This window comes from Anopheles gambiae, chromosome 2 (assembly GCF_943734735.2).
Source record: "Anopheles gambiae chromosome 2, idAnoGambNW_F1_1, whole genome shotgun sequence".
NCBI classification, from domain to species: Eukaryota; Metazoa; Arthropoda; class Insecta; order Diptera; family Culicidae; genus Anopheles; species Anopheles gambiae.
Window position 1 is genome coordinate 54,056,139 of NC_064601.1, and position 17,773 is coordinate 54,073,911.

Here is a 17,773-nt window from a genome sequence, read left to right on the forward strand (position 1 = left end):
AGCCAAGAATTTGGAGAGATCGGTAGAGGATCGTGCCATGGATGTCGGGGTCTAGCCCCGTGCCTCGAATGACACCTTCCAGCGCGATGTTAAAGAGCAGACAGGAGAGTCCGTCTCAGACCTTGCCTCAGACCCCTGTGAGATTCAAACGCTTCCGACGTCAAGTTCGATACTCTCACCTTGCACTATGTTGTGGATGATAGGCGACCCCTGTTCTCACCGCGACAGTCGTCCTGTCGATGGTGGAGTCCCAGGGAGGATGCCAGTGTGCGCACGCACACTCCGGCGCATCCATAAGCACCGGACGATCAGAGTGTGTGGAACAGCCGATAGAGCAGGAGCTCTCGGCAGGGCACGCGGCCCGTTTACTGTGGTTGTATAGTGTTTAATATGTTTTATCTGTAAATATAAAACGTTCTGTTTGTGCCGTGTAATACTTCAATACCGTCTTTATGATTCATTTTGCTCGGACACAACAGTGGCGACGAGGATGGGATCCTCCTCGCGTAGGGGGGGATCTCAGTAAGAAGAACCCACGGCCGCCATCGCGATTGGAAGCTGTGTTCTGCTGCATCATCCAAGGGAGACGCCATCGCGATCGCAAGTGCAAAAACAACGCCGTGGAATTTCGGGCCGGTGCCGCCCCAACAACCGACGTTCCGACTGCCGTCCCATCACGGGGACCGTTTCGGCAGCAGTTACACACACACACTCTCCACGCAGGCTGTAGCTTCCAGTCCGGCGCGATCACTTTCCGCCGCTACTGCAGCCCCGTGTAAGCGACGTCAAAGTCGCCCGCTGCAGCTTCCAGTCCGGCGCGATCACATTCGGCCGCTACTGGAACCTCGTGTAAGCGACGTCAAAGTCGCCCGTTGCAGCCTCCAGTCAGGCGCGATCACATTCCGCCGCTGCTGCAGCCCCACATCAGCGTCGTCAAAGACGCCTACTGCAGCCTCGTATTCAGCCTGCTGCAGTTTCCTATCCAGCAGAATCGAGTTCTGCCGCTTCTTCAGACCCGGGTACAGCGACATCACGGTCGCCGACTGCAGCTCCCCCTCGGCACGGACGCAAATAGTTCGCCGCTGCAGTTCTTCTATCAGATCCCATCAAGCGAATCATATGCCGCCTAGAGTACCAGTTTCGTCAGGCGATGTTACGCGCCACCACCTTCCACCGCACCGTATCATCGATGGAAGCCGATGGGACCATCAAGCATCGTCGCCACCCACACATCTCTGGACACCCCGCAACGCACGTAAATTTGGCCGGAGGGTGTCGCCACGCCGATATTCCCCAATGGAATATCCCGCGTTGGCAGGACCCCTCCGGATAAATTAAAAAGGGGAGATGTTGTGGATGATAGGCGACCCCTGTTCTCACCGCGACAGTCGTCCTGTCGATGGTGGAGTCCCAGGGAGGATGCCAGTGTGCGCACGCACACTCCGGCGCATCCATAAGCACCGCACGATCAGAGTGTGTGGAACAGCCGATAGAGCAGGAGCTCTCGGCAGGGCACGCGGCCCGTTTACTGTGGTTGTATAGTGTTTAATATGTTTTATCTGTAAATATAAAACGTTCTGTTTGTGCCGTGTAATACTTCAATACCGTCTTTATGATTCATTTTGCTCGGACACAACACACTACATCCCGTTCATGGTGGTTTCTAACAACCGGATCAACTTCCCAGGAAATGGTACCGCTGCATGATGTTCCATAGCTCATTCCGGTCTATGGTGTCGTAAGCCGCCTTGAAGTCGATGAACAGGTGATGAGTAGGGATCTGGCGATCTCTGAGCACTTCTGGAGGATCTGACGTAGAATGAAAATTTGGTCGGTGGTGGATTTGCCTCCAACAAACCCAGCTTAGTAGCTGCCGACAGAATTAGTAGCAAGGGGCGCAAGGCTGCAGAACAGGATCTGGGACAGGATTTTGTAGGCGGCATTCAGAACTGTGATGGCTCGGAAATTCGAGCAATCCAGCCTGTCGCCCTTTTTGTAGCCTGGGTGAATAACACCCAGCTTCCACTCCTCCGGTAGTTCCTCCTGCTCCCAGACTGTCACGATCAGCTGATGCATTTTGACGGTAAGCCTCTCCGGACACATCTTGAAGAACTCGGCCGCCTCGGAAGCCTCTCCTGCTTCTGATCCATTCAGGTGTCCTTCGAAGCAGTACCTCCACCTTTCGATCACCTCCCGCTCGTCCGTCAGGAGATTTCCTTCCGCATCCCGGCACATTGCGGTTTTAGAGGAAATCCGCTCCGTGCCTCCTTTAATCTCCTGTAAAACAAGCGGCTGTCCCCCGACTGAGAAATATAATATCAGTACTCACATACGCCTCTGAGACATCGACACTGTCCAAATCTGACGAAGGGTCTTTACGAACCGAGCTTCTTGGGCAGGCCACGCGAAGGATTGGCCCTCAGCAAGAGTCGCAGTGTTGTAGCGGAGGAGAAACAAACAGCAATTGTGGACAGAGTCTTTGATTCTTTGCCTACTAACCAGTCCTTCCCGATAGTTACTTCTAATCCAAAGGTTGGGAAGCCTATGTAGACTGAAGGGGGTGTTTGGCTTGGTGATTCAGGGGCTCTATCCTATTTTGGATGTTGGAATTAAACCTCTAAACTCCAAAAGCTTCTGCGTTTGAATCTCCCTTTATTGAAAATATGGCCTACTTTTATACTAAATTTGTCCTTACACGTTTACCCGAATATCAGTTCGGACCGGATTGTTGGGGTTTCCAGAAACTTTTTATTTTGACGTGAAAAGATAAACAATGGTTACTAGGAGCAGATTGGTAAAAAAAAGAAATTTAGAATCGCTTGTGTAACAGCCGCGTTCGAGAGGAAGATGCTCAGAAGGATACTGGCTCCGTAGGCCCAAACTGAAGTGGCAAGATGACGTGGAGGCGCTCGCCTTTAAGGCCGGGACAACGGACTGACACACGAAGGAGCGAGACCGTGAGCGGTTTCGGACACTCCTGAGGTTGGCCTGCGGATGTAGCGCCGGATGAGTAAAGTAAGTATGCGACAAAACCTCATCTGCGGGTGTATTGGACAGTCCACCATTTATCGTGATAAATTCGCAACAAATTCAAAGAGTCCCATTAGGCTAAATATCTTCTTTTATTTGGCGTAATATGTCCTACGCGGACATGCCTGCGGAATGGCTTTAGAGAATTAAAAAATACCACGCAGTCGTATAATCATCAGTCCTTGGCTACATAACGAACGGTCCAGTCCATATGAGGCTTGAACCCATGACGGGCATGACGTTAAGTCGTACGAGTTCATCGCGTACTCCTACTACGGGACCAGCATTAAATATCTGGGAGTTATTTTTGACCAGTGGTCTCCAACCTGTGGTCCACGGGTCACATTCCTGCCACCGTATGATCGACGTTCAACTGTATATGACGTTCAACTGCATATCCCACTGCTCGAGTTCTATGGTTGCTATGGCGACCAACTCCACTCCACTGCCAAACTGATCGGAAAGCGAAATTGCTTGTTGAGAAAATAGGTAAGGTTCCACTTGGAATTTGGCTATCCGGTCGAATCCCATCGGCCAGCAATCCATTTCGTTCGCGATCGGACCCATTGGCTGTTATTATTGAATACGTCCGTAGCTGCGGCGTACGTTCCGACAATCAGTTTTACTCATTTCTTGAAATGCTTATGTTTTCTTACGTATTAGATGGTTGCGTTGTAGGAAATGTGTTGCCATCCATAGGAATCCAACCATTACGCGTTCGCGAAATTCCGGTTGGTGTATTTTCGGCCTTATGCGCACCCTAAATAGGGGGAAAAGCAGGAAAAAGGTTGAAAACCACCGATCTACACCTATTTCGCTGGCCTCCTAGATCCTAGTTACCACAGGAATAATGGAAAACGAAAATGCAATGGTAACACATATCAACCATACGGCATAAAAGCAGCTCGATAGCTCATCACACTCTTAAGTTGACTTCTGAATAAAACACTTTTAAACTAGAGCCTGTGTGCAATAGTTGTCGTAAGCAATATCCTAATAAGCAATAATACCGAATTCTTCAACCCCAAGTTACCTTTTGCTGGATGCCTAGTCGCACAGGTATTCACGGAAACGAAATAACAGATTGAGTACCCAACGCTGGGCGCGATAGCCCGGCCTGCTATTATAACACCCTGCCATGCCGTGACTTCATTCGCCTTAGCAAAACCATCATCGCCAAAAGTTAGAACGGCTATTGGGTTAAACCCTACGATCGCTGGTTCTTGAGAACCATAAAGACCACAAGAATACAAAGAAAAATAAATAAACCTACCTAAATAGTTCTTCTTTCATTCATTTGTACAGTCATTTGTTCGTCCGGCGCGTTCATTCGTTCGTTTCTCGAGAAATTAATTGATGTGCTCCTGTCGTCTTGACGTCGGGTTGATGTATTTTGTCTGTTCATTTGTATGGAAAAGTTCACTTTGGAGTTCATTTTCTTGACTCGAATCGAATCGAGTTCAGAATAGAATACACCTGTATGTCTCTTAAAGATGAAGATCTCTCTAAGATGAACATTCTATAAGATGCATATGCGATTTGGCAGCCGAAATTCTCTAAGCTAAATTTTTTAACGACAGTTCACAAAAATATTAGTCCAAGGGTGACAGGTTTTTTCGGCGGTTTCTTGGAATCTTCATAGCAACAACTTCATTTTGTTGAAAAAAAAACTGTATTTACCCATTTTTACCCAACTAGTGTAGTGAAGCATGGTTTTCAATGACTTATTGGTACCATAGCAGGATAATCAGTCCTACACGTATGGAGGACACGGTCTATTCGAGGCTTGAACCCACGACGGGCATATTGTTGAGTCGTACAAGTTGATGACTGTCTCACCAGAACAGCCCAAAATGACCACTAGTACACGATAAAAAGAAACATTTCTTTCAAAAAAACAATCAAAGCAATCCGCACATCAGGCACGTTTTTTTAGGTAAGATACTAAATGATTCTGTATTTTGTTCCATTTTCTCATAGTTGCGTTATGCGCTCTTCCTTTCCGCGATCATCCTCATCATCGATCTTGCTCATTGCAGTGTTAAAAATGATTTTTTTCTCCTTTTCACATTCTTTCAATGCACTTCAACACGCTCCACCGTTTACCAGTGCGTCTCCATTGTTTTGGCTTCCCGCCCCCTTACTACTGCTGCTGCTGCTTCGTCGCTGCTAATGATGAAGATATGTATGTATAATTAAAAATATTGCTCTAACAATGGAGTGAGACGGTAATTATAATATTCGCAACTATATATATATATATTCGGTAACTGATACTCGTAACTTCGTTCCGTTTCGGCTGTCGTTTCCTTCCGCCTGGCGCAACCCTTCCTCCCTTCTTCTTCTAGTGCATATAACAATTCAGATTTTCCACTTTCCAATATATCTGCTTTTTGTCTGTATGTCTATATGTATATATTTTGTTTTGTGTTAAAATATCATGTAACCATGATGGTGGAACCGTTCATGGTTTTGCTGATTCGAAATAATATTTCGGTAAGAAATAAGGTCGAACCTAATCAAAATAAAGCTGTACTTTGTGGGTTTGATGTAATGTGTTCACCATAGGATCGTTGAATGATGGGAGGATTTCAGTTGCAGAACGAAAACTGCACTAACATGCCTAATTCCAGGGAGGGTCTAATTTTTGCTGTTGCTTTTTACCATCGTTTCATTAGTTTATCGTTTTACGCACTAGGAGTATTGGAAGAGAAATTGGAAGGAAATAACTAGGGGGAGAATTACGCTACAGTTCTATCATCTACCTCCAATTTTACCTCCCACCGTTTGTGTACTGCTTTAGTAAGTACTACTTATTTTCCATTAATTTGCTTACCCCTCCCCCCCCCCCCTTTCACTCCGTCATACTCCTCATCGTTCCGCCGATCGTTGACGACCGTTATCGTGCGCGGTTGGCTCCGGTTTTCACCGTGGAGGAAAATTTTCATAAAATCGCTAATGTTAACTCTATCTCCCGTATAATTCCTTTTTTTGTTGTTGTTTGGCTGTTGTTACTATGTTTTGCAATCCATTCAAGGGCGGCACTGTTTGTGCTTTCGGTTGCTGTACGCTTTCACATTACAGTTTGTGATTGGCCGTTTGGTTGTTGTTCGGTATTCCACTGTTTTGTTGTCTGTGTACCGTGTATGTACCTCGTCGTCGGTAGAAACTCGCTACATAGTTTTGTTTGTTTGTTTCTCTGTACGCTCTCCGTTCGATCCTAGTTGAGCTATGCTAACAAATTGTCGACAGACTAGAAGACTTTCCGGTTTCAGTTTACAATAATTATTATTCGATTTACGTAACCTGTTTCTCAAAGGAATGGCTCACTGCATGAAAATAAATAAAAAATATGTGTATGATTAGTTTAAAAAAATCTATCATTTAAAACTACCCCGCCCTCCGAACGATCTTCCCTTTTTTGTTTTTTTGGTAGGTCACAATTTTTATGAAGCAGATCGCTCTTGGGTAGTTAGTTAAGTATGGCAAAACCGAAATCGCGTACGTTACATACGCACATACGATTATCATTTTAGATATACAGTTGGACACAAAAGGTGCGACTGATTAATGTTTCGTTGGAAAATATATATACGTATAGAAAAAACATTTCACATCTATCTTTAACCATTATTCTTTTGTCCGGTTTGGAAATTCCTATCCATCGAAGGAATGCGAGTTATCTTTCTGGCAAAACGTTATTTGCCCACCTGGTTTAACAGCTTGCCGTTACGTTGCATTAGTTTTCGTCTATTTTTAATATACCTCTTCAGTTGTCTCTATAATAATATCATTTTGTTTACTTTTTTACTCTTCTGTTACAATATAGGTCATAAGTATTTCTATTCCATTTAAGTATGTATATATATCTATATATATATGTATGTATATATTTATAAGTATTATTAAGCGTCATTGATTTGTTTCCTCCAAATTCTCCATCTTCATATAATGCGGCCAGCCCCACTCCCCAGGCTCTGCTGGGCACCATGGCACGTGCTACCAACAACGTGCCGGGCCCTGCGCACAGGCTACACTTTCGTTCCCTTTTCCGCTTTTCGGTATGGGATTTAAGGAAAACAGTGTCTCCGGTTTGGCCTTTCGACGTTATTCTTCGGTATAAGTAGTAAGGTTTATGGTGAATTTGGCTATTTGCTTTCAATTTAATTTTCATTTGGCACTAACATTATATATGTATGGAATGTACTGTGTTCATCTACTTAGTGTAATGCGCTTCAGTATATTTTAATTTTCAAATGTGTTTGTGTGTGTGTGTGTGTGTGTGTGTGTAAGTAGTTATAATCGTGTGTTTGTTATCTGTTTTCCGTGTAGCGTTGAATCATGTTGGCTATAGAGAGGGAGATATTGTTCCTAATGATAAATATTAATATATTTAGGTTACGTTAATGATCTGGTACATGTGGTAATGCACTATCCTTTTTCTCGCCTTGCTAGAATGGTACAAAATAACTGGATGTCAGTTACACTTTCTATTACATCGTACTAGCGCTAGACGCTTCCACCATCACTCCCTATGGAACGGGATCGAGATCGATCGTCACGTATTTTTTTCTTCTGCTTTTTGCGAACTATTATTCATTTACAAAATGGTTTTACAAGAGCACAACTGCTACACACAATCACCTTCGCATTATTGCTCTCTATATATTCTATCGATTGTTAAGAAATGTGTGTGTTATATAAAAAGCATTCAATTATTTAACGAATCATCCATCCATCAGACGATCCTTCCCGATCGGACATGGTGGTGTCAGGTCAGTTTTTATCGAGTGAATAGAAGAAGAAAGAAACGTATAAACAACGATGATTTAAGACTAGGGCAAAATGTTCCACAAGATCATGTATACTGATCGATCGACAAATATAATATGCTTTGTTTGTTTTTTTTTGTTTTTCTGTGTGTGTGTTGGTAACGCAATAAAGAACGACATCTGTTTGTTTCTAGATTAAATGTTGACCGATCATTATTCCCTTACCGATCAACAGGCTTTATAAAATATTCCACCCACTGCTTTCGGACGATCGAGTGATCGAGCCGCATGGAAAGGTACGTTTGTTTAATAATGCCCTTTGTAAAGTGTTTTTGTTTGTTTTGTTAGCGTTTAGAATAAAAACGTCCAAGCGTGATTGTTTCTTTATGTATTGACACCGGTTTTTGCTTCCACAGCAATATCCCTTTTCATATCATATCGCACAACCCATAGAGGAGGACATTAGCGCATTGTAAGGACGAGGCGACCGAGAGCCGACATGTAATTATAAAAGCCCGCGGTGCGTGTATTTTGGGCAGGCATTTGATTGGTTTGGTGATGGCAGAACAGTGCACGCGCTGTCTGCATTCCAACACGATTCCAGTTTGAATGGTGCAACCTTATCCGCCTTCTCGGACACCCACTTCTTTGCCCAAACGCCAAATATCATTGCTTTTTACTCTGGTGTAACTATTGAGAGGAACAAAGGCATATACTGCACAGAACAGAATGTGAACAACATACCGGTACGATTAGAAATCTACACGTCCTGAACACGCACACATACATACACGCAAAAATACCGCTACAGTGATTACAATTACTAATCAATTTAACAGGTAAGGCTCTAGAGACAGGACGAAAACTATTATCAAAATAGATCTCCCATCGGTTCAACGCTAATTACTGTGCGTGTGTAAAAAACTAGCTTATGGGTCCCGTACATGGTTTTACAAAACGTAGGAATTGTTAACATATCACGATCACGGCGACGACGACTCCGACGGCGATAGCCACTTAAACTTTGTTTTATCAGGGATATACACATTAACAAATCTACTATCTACTTTGAGTGATTCATTGAGTTGTTAATTTGACGAACATTTCCCATTCATTGCTATGTCTTACAGGTGTTAGGGAACTCTGTTGGGCCAATTGATTCAACTGTCTATACCGCATAACTGGAGTATTAAGTGGACAAACTAATTACGTAGGATTGAGCTGTTTGGCGCGTGAGACAGACCTTTGAAACGCATGCCACCATAGACAGTTGAATCGAATGTCCCGATTTGTTCCGCACACACACACACCCCCCCCACATCTAACGATTCGATTTTCCTAAACATTCTAATCTCGGTTTGCTACTTTCGCGATTGTTTGCCTTCCAGCTAATGTTGCCATTGTGCAGCGGATGGATGGCAATGAACATTTTGCACTCATCGGTACACCTACACGATAAAACACGTCGCTATAAACGTCTCAGTAAAATCGTACAAGGAAACTTCAACTAACATCAACTGTGCTGCCCCTGGACATATATCCGTCTGTGACGTGTGCTTCGTTTGTTGCCTGTTTGCTGCTGTTAACGCTCAACGCATCTATCCCACTAGCGTCGCAACCATATAGCATAGACAGGGCAGATATTGTTTTGTAAATTCGATCGCCGTGCTAAATCACTATCCTCAATTCAAACTACCATTCTAACGCAATTGCCATTCACATTAGAAAGTATTAGTATAAAAACACACATACGCACCCAATCGTATTTGTTCTTGTCCTGCTGCGTCGACCGCTTGTCCTTGGCACACAATACGACAAAACTTCCCGGGAAGCTCTGTCTGCTTCATGAACAAAACAAACAATTCTCCTGTGACACGTGCTGCGGTGACGGAGAAATATCGAAAGAGTTATAGTGTTAGAACTGCGGCTAATGAAGCTAAAGTTTTACGTGTCAGGGTGGGAAAAGAGAGTTGGTTGCCTCCCGATCGAAAATCTAACAGTTTTGTTTTTAGTTTGCTGACATTCAATGGTAAGATCTAGGGATGTTAACTACTAATAGGTAAAGAATTGCTTTGCTACCGCGGTCCACAAGGGTAACCAATACATCAGATTGGTGTAGCCAAATTTGGTTTGCTTTTGGTTTGCTAATTGATTAATTCCTTTCTGCCACACGCACACACTTGCACATACTGTATCGTGTCTTTTCCGGTTTCGTGTTTCTATTTCTCAAAAAACGGAGCCTACGCAAACTCGAGGCCCCGGACCCCAAACTCCATACCGTCGTCGTCTGTGTAGCTGTCGACCACCAGCAGGGAACGTCGCCGAGAGCGACATTCCACGAGAGCCGTCTGTGCCGGTGGGGAGGCGTTTTGTTACACGATCACCTCCATCCGGTTGCCCTTGCGCGTGACGCGCGTCTGATTGTACGGATTGTCTACCAGGCCACCGCACTTGAAGGTGAATATGACCGTCTGTCCTCCGAAGTTAGCCTCGAAACTAAAACGAAACCGAATCGGTTAAGCAATGCGGGGCGCATCCCGCATCAACAATACTTACTCGGTACTGATAGTTACTTCCGGCGATTTGGCAGTCGCATTCTGGATCACCAGAAACAGCTTCGTTACTATTTCGATCGAATGTGCCGTTTGGAACACAAAGTCTCCCTTCTTTTTGCCTATTTCAGACTGTGTGAAAAGAAAAACAAGAGTCATTCAGTGTGATCACATATTGTGTGCGTGCGCGAGCGCCATCGGGAGTGGGGCCAGAATGGCATTTATTTGATTTCAATCGCTGTCATAAGTTATAGAGTTGTACAAGGTACAAAAAGATTTTCTAGGACAAAAACAAAACAAAAACAGTACACTAAGGCATACTTATTTCTTGATCGTTCCATTACGGACGGTTTGTTTGGACAAAAGGGCTTGTCACGGCGCATAATGCACTCAACAACTGGTTCTTTTTCAATTCTACATGAAAAACTACGGTTCTAACAGGACTTCGTATCGCAAATAAAGAGCAAAATTATTGGAAATCCAAAAGTAACAAACAGGACATTTGCGGTTTTGCAATGTAAGCACATTAACTATTCACAACTAAATGCTATTCGGAAAATTGCGAATGCTACAACGTTTATCCTATAACCCGAAACCGAACAGCTGTCTTTGTTAGCTAACTTACCTGAAACAGACATCCGGTGGGTGATTCCGATCTATCGGACATATTCGACGAGCAATAGTTATCCTACGGGAACAGGAGGAGTTGGTTTGGTGTGAGGAAAGACAGGTGATAAGGATGATCATGAAAATGAAAGGATACAGTTAAGAACGAAACCATATGTTTGAAAGCCGGCCATACGGCAAGTTCTCTGGTTAGCTATTTGCTTGAAAGGTCACAAATCACAACCAACATTCAAACCGACCAAACCGGTGCATTTAGGATGATTTTGGGGAACGTGTGCCATAATTAAGCGTCCGATACGGATGTCGGGGTAATCAAGCATAGTGGTTTTGCGCGGATAATAAATCGTGATACTTACTGCGCGGATGTGTATCACTGCAATATCATCGAAGTACGGACTGAGCGACATGCGGTATATCTCCGACGCCGGGATACGGTACTTAATTTGCATCGTTTTCTGATCCAGCAGGAGCATTGAGTTCGTCGAGATGACCAACAATATCGGAATGAACTGTACGAATATGTTCAGATACAATAATTACAGCTCGGCGGATAATTTGCAGCGCAGTGCTAGTGCATCCACTTACCTTGCCACTGCTTCGTGCAATCTTATTGATGATGTCCGCAAACACGACATACTGATCGTTGTGCTCACAGCTGACCCGCTTCCACTGAATGTTCTGTCGCAGCCGTATGTAATCGCCATGAAACGGATGGGCTACACTGCGCGGGTACGACACTTTGCGATCCTTGAATATGATGCTTGCGGTAACCTTTTCGCGCATACGATTTCGGGCTGGTTGATCGAACGATTTGCGATACTTGTAACATCGCCAGCGATGAAAAATCGTGCGCAGCAGTTGAGATGTCTCCGCTAGGAACGTTGGTGCCGACGGCCACTCATGACAGATCGGGCTCATGTTATCGTGCGGTAGACGCAGCAACAGTGTCAACAGAAATTCGCGTGTCTGTTGGAGGAAAAAAATGAACCGATTGTGTCAATGAGTTATGCTGCTCGTACAAATCAGGGTTAAATGTTTGGTTCTCGGTTTTGTATTCTTACTTTAAGCAGCACAAAAAATCTTCCAATCACTTGTACTGCCCACAGTGCCTGCTTCCGAAACTCGACGAGTCGTATTTTTTCTCGTTCCTGCAAAAAAAGGAATACCGTCGAACGGATGCTATGGTTACTAAACCCTGTGACATGATCCTTTTATCTTGTGCAACTCACTCTCCAGGTACGCCAGTAGCTCGCAATGATTAGTTGGCTGTGGCGTAGCGTCAGGAACCGTTTTCGCTTTGTGTAGCAGCGGTACGTCTTCTGTATCAATATGGCCAACTCGTTCAGCCGCACCTTACGAAACTCGTCCAGCTCGTACACCGTGCGGGGACTGCGAATGAAAACCTTCTTGCGGCCAATGGTAAACTCAGCTCCGGGCAACGGTACACTGCGTATGATCAGCGCCACACCATCAACGATCGTCCCGGTGAAATGGGGCCAAGTGTACTGGCAAAGCAGCTTATATCGTGCCAAGAATCTGGAGTGCACCATATTGAAACAATGCCCATTGCGCCACAGATTTATCAGCGGCATTAGACTAGCAAAATAAGAGCGGAAAATGGTAAAGTGTAATTTAATAAATTCATCTCACGATTGAAAAAAAATTAAACACACTCACCAAAGGTAGCGCACTTGATGCTGCACCAACCCAAGTTCGAACATTTTCGCCTGTTTTAGTTCGTTGGGTTTGATGCAGAAGATGTAATGGTTTGAACGCTGTTCGAGCAATTTCAACAGCGTCTGCAGCGAGGTTCGTAGGTTGTTGCTTAAGCTCGATGGTTTGCGATTCGAGTGGCGCTTCGGGTTTCCTTCCGGAAAGAGGCACGAAGCGATTAGTAGATCGCTCTGAAACAGGCAACTGCTAATATGTCTCGGCAACAGGTCCAGGTTTTTCTCGATGAACCCGTTTGTCGTGTACACCACGGGACCCTCAAAATGGCGCACTCTGAGCAAGAGAAGACAACATACCCCGAATAGTCAGAAAGATGCTATCGAAGATTGGTGTGCGCGTAACTCAACTACTTACTGGAAACAATTAGAAGGCAGTGATGCATCGCGTGCGAGAAAGTTTGTGTGACCAGCACAGCACTGATGGAGTCGCGTGAGCAGGAGCCCATCGTTGACGACCTGCGGCTCATCGAGCAGGTGCAGTATGCCGAAACAAGGTTTGTCGATCAGCTCGCAGATCGGAGCATTGTCAAAGAAATCGATCCGTATCCAGTCCAGCCCTTCATTCACGTACAAATCCTGCTGGTGTTTTAGGACGCTCTTAATGAAATGCTAAAACAAATTAACAAGAAAAACGGATTGCTTCCATGAGTGACACGTCGTTGTCATGAGATTCTTCGTAGCCTACCTGTTGCAGCCGTTCGTTGCAGTAGTTGATAGCGAACTGATCAAAGGTGTTCTTTTCCAGCGCTTCGAAACCGTAAAAATCCAGCAGACCGATTGTTTTCCCTCGACTCCCGACCGTCCCACTGGTCTTGAGCTTCAGGGCGTCGTTCACCCGGGAAACGATCCATGTGAACAGCCGCCCGTACAGTGTGCGGCATAGGGTGAACTTGATGCGAGATGCGTAGCTGGCATCGATTTCCGTTCCGTCCGGTTCGAGCTGTGCCCAGTTGTCGCCCAACCGCGTTAAACAGTTGAAGAGCATTTGATTATCCAACTGCAGCAGTTGGGCAATTTCGTCCAATTCTGCAAATTTACTATGATTTAATAGAAGAAGTAGAAGGCAAGCAAACCAGTCGTCCCGTACCATACTCGTTGGAGATTTCGCAACCCTCGCTACCGTCAATGTTGGTGGTTGGAATGAACGTCAGGTTGCCTAGCTTGAGCACTACGGCCAAAATGGTAAATATCGAAAAGATCTCGTCCTGACCGAAGCCCAATATTTCCAGTGAACGCTAAGGCACAAAAAGGCGTTAAAATAACTGCTGTTCTACTATCAACGATCCCTTGGCTCACCTTGGTGAAAGTAAAATTCGTTCGATCGTCTTCGTTTGCGAAGGTATTTTTCAACAGTTCATACTTATCGATGTTTCGTTGCAATTTAAGTGATTCTGCAAGGGTAATATAGAATCCGCATTAACTTGGAGACGTTGTTTTACGTAAACTTTTCCAACCGTCTACTTACTGAGCAGTTGAATGTCGGCACCGGAGAGTAGTTGGTAGAATATGTGAAAGTTTCTCTCCCCAGAAGCGCGTGTGGTAACACGAGACTGAAATGCAAATGAAAAAAAATAAAATAAGTTACTGTAGGAAGGAAATACAATGGATTACAAGCACATGGTTTGAAATATAAGTTAAATTAATATACCTTTTCCAACATGTCTTGAGGAGTGTACGCGTTGTAGGAGAATCACAAAGCGAGTGTAAATTTCAAAATTGATCATAAAATGGTAAAAATGTTTGGCATACTTACATAATGTTAAATGTCCCCCGACAGGATCGCCCTTGTAATCGAACTCGATGTCAAAGAATTTACCCTGAAATGCAAGAAAGAAGAGTGATTACAGCGCCTGCTACGTCACTACGATCGAGGTGTTCGTTCTGCACTTACAAAGCGGCTCGAGTTGATATTCTTCACCGTCACCGCGTTGCCCATCGCTTCCAGGAAGATTTCCGCTTGCGCGACGCGTTCGCGCATTTTTTGCAATTCTAGATCGCGAATGTAAACCTCTTTCGAGATCGATTTCAATATCTGCCGACGGTGGAATGTCGACGGCGATGTGGTCCCGTGATCGTGCGTCAATGCAATCGAGGAGGACGATTTGTGGATCGAGCGGGTGCTGTTGTTGCTGTTCTGATGGCAGCAGCGCATTAAGTTGCTGCGCTTTTGCAGCGAAGGCGACGGGGACGCTCCGCCGCACATGCGGTTCAGCTCGGCATGGCTGCTGGTACAGTTGTGCTTCGGGCACGAGCCCATGGTGGTAGCCGATTTGAGCGTCGATTTGGTCGGAAATTCGTTGCCCTCCGTCGAGCGGCTGATGGATTGGTTCGAGTGCTTCAAGCACTTTGGCATGGTGGCTACCGGCATAAAGCCGTAGTTGACCATCGCGGGAAGGTTTTCCGTGCTCTTGTGGTGCGAAATCAGATCGAACTCGACCGTTTTTTCGTGTGAGCATTTTTGTTGCTGTAAAAAAAAAAAAAACGAAGCAACAGGACAGTGGTTGTAAGCGTTGGTCGGTGACAGTGAACTGGACACAGATCGAAAGGGATACATACTCTCGATGAGTTGTACTTCATGATGCTGTCCAGTCGGCCACCGGACGGGGCGGCACTTTCAAACGATGACCCAACGCGACTGATTGTGGAATGCTTCGGTGTCGATTGTCTCGAGTTTGGATTGGAGCCGCGAAGCGAAAAGATGGGCGCCCGGCTGCGCCGCATCTCCGACAGCTGTGTCAGGAAGTGTACTATCATGTGCGAGGATTCCGTCTTGCCTGAACCGCATTCTCCCGCCATTATAATGCATTGGTCTTCATTGTAGTTCAGGAGAAACTGATGCGCCGAATTCGCCAAAGCAAATCTGTCACATTGGAATTGGGCGGGTGGATGGGTGGTGGTTAGCGGTAGAGGTAGAGGTTGGAGTGACTATTTATCTATTCACTTACATGTGTGGCGGCAACTGAAAGAGGCTCTTGGTAGCATATTTGCGAACCTGGTCCGGGTTGTAGATCTGCAGTGGTTTGTACGGATTCAGGGCAACTAGAAACGTCCCTATGTAGGTCTGTGACAGAAATTAAATAATAAAAAAATTATATAGATTCTCGCGCCTTCTTCCGTGGATAGGCACTTTGTGGTTTGCTTACATAGATCAAATCCCGTTTATAGCGCTGGTGAAGGTTATTGATGAAGCTCTCCTCGGAGAGATTCTCCAGCAGCACCGAATCCCAGCTGCCAATTTCCTGCTCCATGTTGGGTATTTTCCCAGCATCCGTTTTAGCGCTTTTCCGCATTAGCCGCAATTCCTCCTTGAAAATCGGAATCGGTGTGAAAATCGGCAAGGCCACTAATCGGACCACTAATCGGTTCACTAATGCATCGGTCTCTATCTTGCACAGGCAGCAGCATCCATCGCAGCATGCCAAGGGCGCCGATTACATGATGCACATTAATTCCTTTTCCATGCCCCTTGCTTCGTAACACGAGCTGTCAGTAGGCGTTGCTGTCGTGGTGGGGTTTTCTTTGGTGGAAAAGGAACAGTTCAATTCCCTTACCCTCGGATCGATTTAACCTAATTCAATCTACCTCGGAAACGTTTGCAAATCGTTCCATACACTTAACTTCACTAGCAATGCTTTAATAGAGATATTTTACAACGCTTCTTGCACACTGCTGGCCCAACTGCTTTGTTATTCGTAGGTAAAGCTTGTAGGAAGGAAAACATCATCTCAATACACCGTAGCTCATTTGCAACACTTTTCGTTTTCTTATTTCTCACTAGCAAAAACCACAGGAAATCCGTAAACAATAACACAATTACACACGGACACACATTAAAGAGTAAGTGGGCAACTTTGGCGAAGGCAATTTTACATTCTGCACCGAGCGCAGAATGATGAACGAAAACGAACGGAGCAAGTTGGAAAACCCTCACTGTCCAACTTTTTTTTGCTTCTGCCTCTCCCCATGCATTCGAAATTTTCCTCCCCACTATATTGACATTTTTCCGACTGAGATAACGTGTGCAGTACTAGATCTCTGATAAGGCGATTCGGAGAGGCGAAGGGAATCAAAAAGTGTAGCTGGTATGTGTAATAACATTATTTTAAAATAATATATCCACATAATAGAAGATAGTTGCGCATTGTATCGCTCGTTTTAGTGTAAATATTATAAAAAATATAAATTTCAGTGTGTATTTTGTAGAAATATGAAATTCCACCAGTAACGGCCACCTTACGTATGTACACCTTGTCTCTGTGTCAGCTGTCAAAACAACTCCAAGCACGGTGTCGGAAGGGGAAAAAAGGCAAACACGAAAAGATCAGCAATGCTGCCGAGCGCAAAATTGGTACGAAAAATACACTTCTAGGCCTAATATTGAGTGAAATGAAACATCCTAACGTTGTCGTTTTTAGGTTGCGCATCTTGCCTTGGCGAGACGATGCGTGCACACTACAGCAAGCGTGGCAAAGTCACAGTCAGGTCGGTACAAGATATCGCCGAAAGGGGACCGTCCTCTTACGTATGAAATGGCAAATCCTCCGCATCAGATAGCGCATCGGAAAGCATGGAACTCGTGGAACACTTGTAAGCACCGGTAACAAGAACCAACTCGCAACCCGCGCACTCACGGGTTCATCTATTTTGCAGCCAATCTAGAAGGTGAACTGCGCCCATCGCAAACCATGCTGGAGGACGATTTCATTCGCCGGTTCATGGCGGGCACCTGGCACGGTCTGGTGCTGTCCGAAGTGATCATCAAGCGGCAGCACAATCATGTGCGTATAGCAGCGATCATTAGCCGGTCAATTCCGGCAAGGAAAATGTACTTCCTGATTGGGTACTGCGAGGAGCTGCTCGCGTACTGGTTGCAGTGTCCGGTTACGCTCGAGCTGCAGACTACCGATGATAGGAAGGATGTAATCTTTAAGTACATCTAAATGGCCCAAATGCATTTTTGCGCACTGTTAGTATAATAGGCCACAACACACGGATGCATGATTGTAGCATGTAAATAAGATAAAAGAAGACTAAATACTACGAAAAAGGCACACAACAGGAG

General features: G+C 45.1%; 3 protein-coding genes across 4 annotated transcripts; 1 reads left to right on the top strand and 2 right to left on the bottom strand.

The window, feature by feature from the left end:
• Window positions 1–687: 687 nt before the first annotated feature.
• LOC133392146 (uncharacterized) lies at window positions 688–1,209 on the bottom strand. The gene is made up of 2 exons (XM_061650943.1): window positions 1,158–1,209; window positions 688–1,093 (listed from the first exon to the last, which is right to left on the bottom strand). The coding sequence occupies exons 1-2, from the start codon at window positions 1,207–1,209 to the stop codon at window positions 822–824; spliced, it is 324 nt and encodes a 107-aa protein (XP_061506927.1). The 3' UTR covers window positions 688–821.
• Window positions 1,210–5,857: 4,648 nt separating this feature from the next.
• Window positions 5,858–16,001, bottom strand: LOC1274548 (unconventional myosin-Ib). 2 transcript variants are annotated; one of them, XM_061646456.1, is made up of 19 exons: window positions 15,855–16,001; window positions 15,657–15,772; window positions 15,268–15,571; window positions 14,603–15,175; window positions 14,465–14,528; window positions 14,360–14,373; window positions 14,177–14,261; window positions 14,008–14,102; window positions 13,799–13,946; window positions 13,397–13,737; window positions 13,067–13,320; window positions 12,659–12,985; window positions 12,211–12,577; window positions 12,043–12,129; window positions 11,567–11,947; window positions 11,338–11,490; window positions 10,980–11,042; window positions 10,359–10,486; window positions 5,858–10,298 (listed from the first exon to the last, which is right to left on the bottom strand). In XM_061646456.1, exons 1-19 carry the CDS (start codon window positions 15,999–16,001, stop codon window positions 10,175–10,177), a joined length of 3,771 nt encoding a protein of 1,256 aa, XP_061502440.1. In that variant the 3' UTR covers window positions 5,858–10,174. The 2 variants fall into 2 exon arrangements, with proteins under 2 accessions (XP_061502440.1, XP_061502441.1); XM_061646457.1 differs by lacking the exon at window positions 10,980–11,042.
• Window positions 16,002–16,669: 668 nt separating this feature from the next.
• Window positions 16,670–17,772, top strand: LOC1274549 (small ribosomal subunit protein uS3m). Its single transcript, XM_003436756.2, has 4 exons — window positions 16,670–16,793; window positions 16,915–17,059; window positions 17,127–17,298; window positions 17,362–17,772. Exons 2-4 carry the CDS (start codon window positions 17,039–17,041, stop codon window positions 17,649–17,651), a joined length of 483 nt encoding a protein of 160 aa, XP_003436804.1. The 5' UTR covers window positions 16,670–16,793; window positions 16,915–17,038; the 3' UTR covers window positions 17,652–17,772.
• Window position 17,773: the final 1 nt, after the last annotated feature.